Genomic DNA, 11185 nt, shown 5'->3' on the forward strand with positions numbered 1-11185 from the left:
GAAGCGCAAATATTCACCTTGTATACTTCTAAGATTGAATCAACCTATGAAAGAATACTGAAAGTGGCAAGCACATAGTACAAATGTTCACATAACTTTGTTCTATGCCATTACCGCCTTATATTCAAGTGGTCCCGGATTCGATTCCCGATGGAGGTACATTGGTTCGGTGATCGCACCTGAGAAAAAAGGGATATTGATAAACAGAGAAAAATTTAGTTTTCAACCTACCACTGGAAGATAATATTTTTTAACGTGCATATATTTTAAAGATTAAAGTAATAAACGTTTGCAAATAACACAAGCATAGTGTCAAAGTACATTTTAATAAAATATTACTTATTGTAATTCTTTATTATCATTTGTATGGCTTGTGAAAATTAGTTCGAAACTGCGTGTCTCTCATTCAAAATATTCGAAATCATGAGAAGTGATATTGTTTCTTTAATGTTTTTATTTAATCACACATTGTTAATGTTCAACAATGTATAACATATTTTAATTGAAACAGTAACTTTCCATTTTTAAACCTTTTCAATATCTATAATCCATAAAATAACTGATTGTAAGGAACTGTGTCGAAGAACTTCTTTGCTACGCGGAAGAATATATTGCCAAATGCCGTCTCAACTGATGGCAACATCTGGGCTATAACGGATTTGTGATTGTTGTTCAGGTAACTGTTCATCCTGTCCCCGTTTAGGTATCCTGCAAAAAAAAAAAAAAAAAAAAAAAAAAAAAAAAAAAAAAAAAAGTATTTAATTTCAGAATCTTCAAGCATTTCTTCATCATGCACATGCTTATATTTTAGATTCAATTATGATAAATCATTAAAAAATTAATTTAACATTTTCGTTTCGCTTTAATATTTTCGTTTCGCTTGTTTTCTGCATTTGGAAGCGGCCCCGGCGTCCACCCAGCGTCGAATAACATGGGTACCTGGGGGAAACCCTGGGGGGTAAAGGCTGTCAGGGGCGTGATGCTGATCACATCACCCCCACTCATAACCGGATCAAGAAAGTGTTGGGCGTTACCCCCACACCCCCTATACGCCTTCATGGCGTGGTGCTATGCACAGGGGAGCACTTTACTTTTTTTTTTCTGCATTATCACAACGTTATTTCCTTTCTCAGCCAGCAGAGAAAGTTACAAATATAATTAATTAGAGTTCAGAGAAATTAAGGAACATTAACGGGCTATTGTTGAAAAACTTGGGTTTTGAGCCACCTTGGCTCATAAGTAATTTTATTTGATAATTATTCATTATTGTCCTAAGTTTAGGCAACGTGTGTATCAATTATGGGCTGCATTTAAACAATAATAAACTGTTGAAATAGAAAAATACAATAATATTTTTGAAAAAAGTACAAATAAACTCTAATTCGAGTAAATTGTGATGTACGAGTTGTCTATGATATTCCTAAACCCGAAGGTTTATTCAAATATTACTTTGGTTTATTTGCGGAGCAACATAGCTATGTTTTGTACTAGTTGTGCTCTATGTAATATTTGTATGTGTTCTTATTTGCGACGCCTTTATGACCTCTTAATGACGATGGTGAGATACATGAAGGGACGATGCCTTAGCCAAATTTGGATTCGAACCAGGATTAGGCTAGCAAGATATCAAACTTTCCAGGTTGCAGTTTTTAAACGTTATCATCATGATTTTTTTTCCTTGTAAATATCAACCTCTGTATGAATTGCTTTATTTATCGACATTATGTTCTCTGCTAGTGTTAATTTAACCTTTTTTCAATTATTTTTTTTTAACTTGTTGCATTTTCACATCAGTATGATTTTGATATGATAAAAGTAAAGTAGAGTAAAACGCAAAGAAACATTCACACCTTGGCCAGGAATTGAATTCAGTACTCGTAACGCTAACCACTACATCTCATAATCTGGTTTATTTTTAACCTGCAACGCATTAATGTTCATTATGCATGAAATTGTTGTTCTTTTTTTATCGATGAGATTGAATTCCATTTTGTAAAGATTGGCTAGAAGCTACCGTAGTTATTGCTTTTAAAAGGCCTAAGTAAGTTATTGTATCTGAGCAATTTTGCCATAAAATAACCAAGTTGTTTTCGAATTAATTAACTGAAAACAAACATTTTTTTAAAACATGTGACAAAATGAGTTAGCTTTTAAAATCAATCCACAATGTGTCAATTGCAACAATAGCCAACAATTCTTGTTTGAAGTCCAGTTTAAGCATATAGAAGCTAATCGGGACTTGATCAATGTGCCTCCACTGGCAAATATGATGACTCCAGAAACATAATAACATTCATCAACTGCTGACGCTGTATTTTTAGTGAACCAAAATACACAGAAAGTGCACAAAAGGGCACTTAGCTGTATCAGCACATGAGTAGTGTGCTGCACTAAAATGGATTAATTGAGAAGGTGAAGCACGATCATTTCAAAGAAGCCAAAAATTACACGTTTAACCGTATCAATTAATGCATCACAAGTGAGTCAACTTTGATTTGATGCATTTTTAATTCTGTAACAGTCAAACGTGAACTTGCTTCATTAATATCCACAGGCAAAGATTTCATGTAGAAACATTGAAACTATAGAATTACTATGGAATATAATGAGGTATTATCTACATACCCAGGTATGTTCCTCCATTGAACAAGTTTCCAAGGTAGAAGCTGGCCTTCTCAGATTTCCATCTAATCTGAAACCTTTTCAAGTCCATGTAGGTAACATTATTTCTAACTACTGGTCTTCCGTCTATTATCCATTTCTCTTTCGAATCGTCTGAAACATAAGTATATATTATTTACAGTAACCATAGTGAACATATCTAGAATACATTGTAACAAATGAAAGAAAAGAATAAAATTATGCAATTGGTAAATTATTTGAACTTTTAATCACTTGGTTTTTCAAACATACACGTTTCATACGATCACATAACAAATAGTAACTCTGTAACAGTTACTGCCACTTACATTTAAAAGTATCCGTTACTTCCAAACACTGATTCCCGGATGTCTCAATAAGCCTAATTTTTGCACCATTCATGATGAATGGCCCTGTATGAGATACTCACTGCTTACTTTTAAAAGTAGCTAGTTACAGTTAAAATTCCTCAAAAAAGTAACTGTTACTTTCAAACACTGATTCACAGGTGTTTCAATCAGCTTAATTTTTTCACCATTCACCATGAATGGCCCTGTATAAGATACTTACAGACACTGATGTTAATCGGCCCACTTCCAAATATGGGGAGCAGAAGAATTCTACCGTCGATCTCATAAGTCCCACGCACGTGGTATTCCGGAATAAACAACTCAAATTCCATTCTGTAACTCTTGGGTCGAACTCTGCAACATAAAGATAAAATTATGTCAGTTCTCACAATAGTGTCCGCAGTGGAAGGATTAAGTACTACGTTGGCTTTCGGGATCTCATCGGGGTTATTGTTACACGAGACCTCATCTGTACGAACAAAGCCTGGTAGACTTAGAAGAGAACTAAACAGAACTATGGGGATAATTTCACTTTAAGTGTGAGTTTGATCTGCGTATGGATCTTTGTGTCACGTACTTGCTGTTTATGGACAGGTTCATTTAACAAATGCACAACTATTTTTCGTTTGTTTTTTTTCAAAGCAAAGGTAATTGGGAAAGCTGAACGAACCTTTGAAAAGGAACAAATTTTGGTTTTGGCCGCGCTTCTAGTGACTCAAAAATAATGGTATCGGCTAGTATCTGTGCATAAATATCAACCGATACCCCTGGTATCGACCAATATCGATACATCGGTACCGGTATCTGCTCAGCCCTAATAATTTGCCCTGTAGTATTATGTGGATGTGAAACTTGGTCCCTTACATTAAAAGAGGAACACAAATTAATAGTATTTGAAAATAAAATCCTTAGGTAAATATTTGGACCTAAAAGGGATGAGGAGACAGGTGAGTGGAGAAGGTTACATAATTTAGAACTGCACAATTTGCATTCACGTCCAGATATTATTAGAATAATTAAATCAAGAAGACTTAGGTGGGAAGGCGATGAGGCACGAATGGGAGAGGAAAGAAGAGTTCTTTCTTGTTGGGAAACCTGATGGTAAGATACCTGTAGGAAGGCCAAGACGAAGACTGAGGGATAACGTTGCGATGGACCTAAAGGAAATCAGTAAGGATGGAGAAGATAGGATTAATTTTGCCAGGATATGGACAGATGGAAGATTTGTGTTGCTCCAGCCATAAATCTTCGGGTTTAAGAAGGCTACAGAGTTAGTTAGCAGATCCGAAAATGTTAAAAAAAAAGAAAGAAAAAAAAGGGTCCGAAATGCTGTTGGAGTATTAGATGTGACCACCAACGCTGTGTAGTATTGTAGCTAGACATACAATTGTAGAGTTGCAATATTATGGCCCACAGTTACAGCAAAAATGCGATCCTCCAATAGACCCCCTCCATTCTCCTGAGTCGACATTCAGCAACACAGTCGCTTACAGACAAAGATTGTCACAAGGTGTGCATCTATTGTCAAAAGTATTCGAATAATGTCGTATTCCGCAAATTTGAAAGGTTTTATAAATGTTCTTTGAATTTCTTGTGCCAGTATAACTGAATATCCATGTTAATTCTATGTTTATAAAATATATAACTATAAATTATATTATACGTATTAGCAATGATTGAAAAATATCTCTGAATGCGAGATAACCAAAAAAATAGACACTCTCACATCACAATTGCAGTTCTAAAATTGTCAGGTATTAAAAAGAATGGACTGTCCCGACTAAATTGGGACGTCTGGTAGCCATGCATCAATATTTACGAAACTAAAATTACTAAATATTCCAGACTGCAGACTTCTTTCACCATAAACAACCCATTCACATATGCAAGGACAAAATCGAATTCTTGAAAAATCTGATAAATTGCAGTGTTATTTTCTTAGGTTTTTCATAGCTTCGCATTAAACTATATCATAGTTCGATGGGAGCAAGGCTCCCTTCCCCCCTCCTTTGGTATGAGCTAGAGAGTATAAAGTTCCTATGACTTACCTCGCAGAGAGAACCTTTGTTGTGCTGTAGCCAATGTGTTTAGTGTCTGTCAAATTAGCGATAAATCCATTCAGCCCCATTCCTTGGTCCAGCGTCATTTGGTCCACGAGTAGCGGTTCAAGATGAGGAAGTCTATACTGTGGAAGTCCTGTGATAAGAAAAAAGGTTTCACTCATTTATCGAATGGTAGTGAGACGCCCTAACGACTGAGCTATTAATAAAGAAAATTAACACTTGTCGAATTAATTTACTGATGTTGGCCTGAGGGAATTACAAGCTTACAATGGGACCAGTGGTTGACATCTAATTTATATCTAACTTCATATTTGTCAACAACCCTAAAGCTCTCGCCACAAAAACAGTCCAGTCAAGGTTGGAGCTTCCCCTTGGCTCCTCCACACCCCTGGCCCTCCAGGGTTGCCACACTTCTTCTAAGCTGCTCGGTCGACACTTCACGCGTTGTTCGTATGAGGTTGATTTCGTTGGTTGAAATTGTTGCTCATTGGCAACACTGTAGATGGGTGGTGTGGCCTTGACTGGACTATTTTCGTGGCGAAAGCTCTAGACATAATCGATCTATTACTAGGTACAAACAGAGGCGTCTCGTGAATGCATGCGGTGCATACTGCGCATGCGTCAATTGTGGGGAAAAGGACAGCTTGCTCTGAGACGACATTCATGAGCATTTCTACGTTCTAATTTCTTCATATAGGAGAAGTATTTCTTTTACACGAGAGCGCTGAACTAAGTTTATATTATTATACATTTCTTGGATCTGAAGTGACGCATGCGTCAATTGTGGGAAAATAATTATTACTTTCTTTCACTTCAGATACAAGAAATGTAACATAAGCTTAGTTCAGCGCTCACGTGTAAAATAAATACTTCTCCTATATGAAGAAATTAGAATGTAGAAATGCTCATAAATGTCGTCGCAGAGCAAGCTGTCCTCTTTCCCACAATTGACATATGCGCAGCATGTACCGCATGCGTTCACGAGACGCCTCTGCGTACAAGTATGATGTAATTTGTTTGACAATATTTTAGTATCAAGGATACATATTAATTAATGTATAAACTTTTAAAAAAATAGAAAGGGTATACGAGTTGTGATCAGGGTATCTTTTTTAACCGGTAACAATTGAAATTAATAATGAACATACCTTTGTTGGACAGAGTGTGAAAGATCCCCTGCAAGGCAGCCCGGGCACACTCGTTGATCTCTTTGTCGCTGGCGTCGCAAATCTGAATGAATTCAGCTGAAATAGGAGCAAGAGATTAAACACTGCATTTCGAGTAACCTCATCCCATGAGTAAGCAGCATGTCAATTAGGGCGGGCTGCTACAACGGGACACCGACAAAATCACGATGTGCCTTGTCTTCGTTAGGCACTCTTGACATTACAGCAGTGGCGTGCTCATGCTTTTCGAAAAGGAGGGTTATGTATATTCTTTTAGTAATCGATCCTCATTTTGCAGGCCTTTCCTGCCTTGGACGTTCTTCTTTCTCTCTTTTTAAAGGAATACTGGGCCAAAAGGGGGTTTATGACCTCCACCATCCCCCATTGGAGACACCACTTCATTAGAGCAGCCCTAGATCATACTATTATCTTAATGCATGTTTTGTTTCTCTCCATTAATCCGCTCTTGATTGACAATAACATTACTTGGTTACAAGGTTGTATTTTTCGTTCATAGATGGCAGGACTTAATGTTAATTTTCTCCTGGTGCAGAAAGTCAAGCAGTGCTAAAAAGTTGGTAAATACTTTATACATTTTAATACAAGATAATCGATCCCAAAAACATATGAGGAATATACTGTGTAATTTACATGGTAATGATAATTCGCAGTTTATATTTAACTCAAATTCACAAATTCACATAATCAGTTCTTCAATTTAATGAAACTGCGAGTTGCGTGTTGCGAGTTTACGCCTTCCTATATGTTCGTCAAAACCCCGCGGCAGGTTAAGTTTGCAGCCTGTTTTATGTATGAATCCGCGCGAGATCTGAGCTCAGAATCATTCGTGAAAGTCTTGCCTCAACCGCCGAGCTGTCTGAGAAAATCGGCAGTATTGCCAACCCCACAACACATCAAAACCCTCACATGCATGTAAAGCGGAATGTATTTTTGTCTCCTTTATATCTCCTGAACCATACAGTTTTTAAAGTACTTTCTGCGCATAGATTATGTAATAAATGTGTCATTACTTAATATAAATCGCGAAATATCTTCGAAACACAAGGGCATGTGTGTATATTTCGAGCACGCAGAAAAGAAAAACAAAGATAAAAGTAAACGACGGGTCCCTTTTATATTTAATGACGAGTTCTTGTTTTTGGTTTCGAAAGAAATAAATCTATGAAAAACTTTGTTGCTTCGTTCGCCATAGATTCGTTTCTGTAAGACACACGCACTTCAAGTTTATACCACCAAAAAAGCATGATTTGTTATTGGTGATTGACATATACAATGGAGTGCATTGTCTGCTACTATTACCTTACTCTGTTTGGTTTCAATTTATGAATCACTTCACTAAACCAGGATTCAAATCTTGGTCTGTCCATCCATTTCTTGGTGATAATCACCCTTCCTTTCATTGCACGGAACAGTAAACATGCGTCTTCAACAAAGCCTTCGTTGCCGCTAGTGGGTGAAACAATAGGCCTCCCACCCCCCTTCCCGTCGGTTGCTTTCAGCCTTTTTTCTTCGGATGATGCCCAAAATAACACTCGGGCAAAACCGCGCCCTGAACAGGAGACCTCGATTCAGCCATTCTCGCCGCTGTATAGCACGATTAGCAATGAATCAGGATAAAAGGGTTAAAATAGTGGGATGTGCAACACTGGTATTACCGATTCCACGCCCTCTGCAACGTATTCAGTCTCTCTCGACTCGCTCTGGAGTTTCAATGTCTCTTGAACGCAATAGACATCCCAGTTGGCGAATCTGCGGTTCCAAGTTCGTTTGCACAGTGATTGCAACCGATCAAGTCCATATCTGATAATGGATGTATTACTTTGTCTGTATATTACAAATTAAATAACTGTTTTCTTGCAAGTTGCAAGTGTGCAGTTGTGTCGGAATAGAACCCATCTCAGTGGAACTATATTCTGCGCGAACGTTTGGATCTACATACGCGAAAACCTGCTGCAAAGTTAACTTGACGCGTAGCTTAGTGATGGGCATAATCGAATTATATGAATAATCGCAATACAATCATCGCTCGAAATGTATGCAAATCGATTCGGCTGCGATTGCAACTGAATGAATTTGTGATCGATGTCTGTAACAGATTCGGATCAACCGATGAACCGAATCGTTACGGACAGTTCGAAAGGTTTTTTGAATAATCGATTATTGATAAGAAAAAAAAGATCGAATATCTCGAAATATTAAAATAATCTAATTAATCGTTTATTTTAATTCGATTATGCCCATCACTATAGCCCCATCTACCTCGCTGCACCTTTTGACACTCGGTGTAGTGCAGGTGTATTCCAGTGTCATGGTGGTGCAAGGAAATGACGTTCAAGCAAGTAGACGGAAAGCGGTGTTGAAGTTCAGAATATTCTACAAATGCCTGTCTGCTGCTTGAAACGGTCATTTCATTAGTTAGCACTCACCACGTGACCACATACACCGACCCAGAACGTAGTGCAAACGGAGCAGACACCAAATACACAACTTGGCATCAAATCAACGAACTAAACGACTCGGTGTTGGACCGTGTAACCAACAAGACGCTTCGGTGCAAAGAGAGTCAAAAAGTGCTGCGAACTAGATGGGGCTCATATCTGACTTTGACCAGAGATAATGTAAAGGAAAATGGAACTCTTCAATTTAATCTGCAGTATTTCTTTCTAGACTTGATCGCTCAGTGAAAAAGACCCTTGGCAGGTCTTGCCCCTCATAAGCCTGTGGCACAAAAATAATTTGTTTTCAACGTTGATAGTGTTTTTCTTTTCATATTTAAACATATGAGGTTAATTGTAAGGTAATAAGGATTAACATAATTTAAGTTCATGCATGGAACACCGTTCTACGAGTTATTGCTGATCTAGAATGAAATAACTTTAAAGCTTACTTTGAAAGTATTGCAACGTTAATCGAGTTACGTACATTTCAAAAAGAGCAAACGTTTGTTGTAAGTCCACTTTGTACAGAGATTAGCTAATAGGAAGACTGGACATAGAGTTTTTGTGGTTGATTTACTGATTGATTGGTTCATTTTACTTTTCTAACACTTTGATAATATGATGAAGAGACACTCATAAAGAACGACCATGACCAGACCGGGATTCGAACTCGGGTCCCCTGGCTTCGTAGCGCGCTGTGCTAATCACTCTGTCACGGAGGTCGGCGATATAGAGTTTAAAGTGGGAATCGATTCCGGGACCTCTTTATTACAAAATTATAGCTTTACCACTACATATTCGGGAAGTTCGTTCAAAAACAGTATCTGTAATAAACTGATATTTTGAGAAAAGAAACTCTCACGAAGATATTTATTTTTGGTAACAGTATTGTATGGGCACAACGTATTCCATCATTTTTACAGAAGAAACTACTTACGGAAATGAGTTTCTGTAGCATGTTGAAAGTTCATGGAGGTGTTCTCTTTCGTCGTGGAATCTATGTAACCGGGAATTCATGTTTTTCAAGAAAAATATGTCTCAGACGCACAATAGACGTTCTTTTTATTTGCTTCCTCTATGTGTACCGGATGTTGCGTACGTTTCATGACGTAACTCCCTGTCAGTGTTTCCAACCACGCCGTTGTTTCCGTTGTTTTGGAACAAGATTTTTAAACTATGCTTGCCTAACCTAACTGAACCTAACCTAACCTTACCGGAAATGGTTCGTGGGGCTATCCGTGAATGGTTTTTGGGGTTATCCGTCAATGGTTTGTGGGGTAGAGCCACATACCACTCACGGATAGCCCCACGAACCATTTCCGGTAAGGTTAGGTTAGGCAAGCATAGTTAAAATTTTAAAAAATCCGTGCATAGTAGGTATTTCTCGGTGAAGAAGGTTGGAAACACTGCATACCCACTGATGATGCACAACGCGACTCAGGCGGAGCCCGCCATATTGTGTGTTACGGAAGCGAAGAAAGCAAGAACAATAATTACTGTTAATGTGAAAAATTGAAATTATTTTCGTGAAAAAAGCAAAAGGCAACCTTCAAGAATTTTCTTTGGATTCCAGAATACGTAAGTACGAATGTTAAAAATGACGAAAGAAACGAGTGAGAGGTGTTGTGCCCATACGACATTGTTACCTTATGTTTAAAAGAATGTTTCAGAAACATAACATTTACTACAGAGTAAATTTGTTTATTTTTTATTGAGGGAACTTTACGATCACACTGTACAATATCAACCACCGGACCTTAGCTCGAGAAAGGCCTTTTCTTTCCGGACACGTAAAAATCCGCTAACAGAACAGCATGCAGCTGCGTCGAACTTAAAATCAGATAATTATTAAGAAATACTCACAAATATTTCTGGAAGCATGCTCACAGAGAGCATTTGACAGGAGCAACCACGACACCCACATGGCTGGACGCAAGATTGGACACTGACCTCTGGTAGCAGGAAGTCGAAGCTCTGTGCTCCACTGCCTTCGTAGCCCAAAGCTAACGTTCTTCTTCCACGATTTGCAAACAGGACACGCATTGACGCTAAAACTGGATCTCTTTTCTTTATGACTGAACCGAAGACCTTGTAAATAGCACTAGATCCAGCGCTTGAAGTCAATGACATATTTAGGGGAGTCTAGGGGGTCCTGACCCCCTCAGAAAGACTTAAAAATACGAACATTAAATAATGAAAATATAGATTGTTTAGTATTTTTGTAGAATTGAGGGTTATTAGTTTCCGCCGAACCTACTGACAGGCAAGAATTGGATTGGGATCATATGGTTTCGATTGACAGTACCAAAGAAGATTTATTCATACTACTACTTATAAAATGCATAAAATATTAATCAGTCAACTGAATCTAACATTCATTTTGTTATTCAATAAATATTCAATTCTTAATCTTCTTGACATTATTTTCTTTGCCAGGGCAGTTGTTTGTGTACAAATTTTGGCGATCACAACTACACGTAAGCTACTAGAGATAATGAATATGTATT

At 37.7% G+C, this 11185-nt stretch overlaps 1 protein-coding gene across 1 annotated transcript; it reads right to left on the minus strand.

The window, feature by feature from the left end:
• Positions 1-432: 432 nt before the first annotated feature.
• Positions 433-10706, minus strand: LOC145994281 (protein takeout-like). The gene is made up of 6 exons (XM_083130385.1): positions 10542-10706; positions 6202-6297; positions 5039-5186; positions 3211-3344; positions 2626-2775; positions 433-708 (listed from the first exon to the last, which is right to left on the minus strand). Exons 1-6 carry the CDS (start codon positions 10600-10602, stop codon positions 542-544), a joined length of 756 nt encoding a protein of 251 aa, XP_082986511.1. The 5' UTR covers positions 10603-10706; the 3' UTR covers positions 433-541.
• Between the last annotated feature and the right edge of the window lie 479 nt (positions 10707-11185).

This window comes from Lepisma saccharinum, chromosome 10 (genome assembly GCF_977018435.1).
Source record: "Lepisma saccharinum chromosome 10, izLepSacc3.1, whole genome shotgun sequence".
Lineage (NCBI taxonomy): Eukaryota > Metazoa > Arthropoda > Insecta > Zygentoma > Lepismatidae > Lepisma > Lepisma saccharinum.

Excerpts from the sequence above, each read along its gene's own strand:
- LOC145994281 (XM_083130385.1), bottom strand. The coding sequence starts at position 10,602 with ATGTGGGTGTCGTGGTTGCTCCTGTCAAATGCTCTCTGTGAGCATGCT. Across the intron at positions 6,298-10,541 it reads GCATGCTTCCAGAAATATTT|CTGAATTCATTCAGATTTGC; the intron begins GTGAGTATTTCT and ends CTCCTATTTCAG. Across the intron at positions 2,776-3,210 it reads GCCGATTAACATCAGTGTCT|ACGATTCGAAAGAGAAATGG; the intron begins GTAAGTATCTTA and ends CTTATGTTTCAG.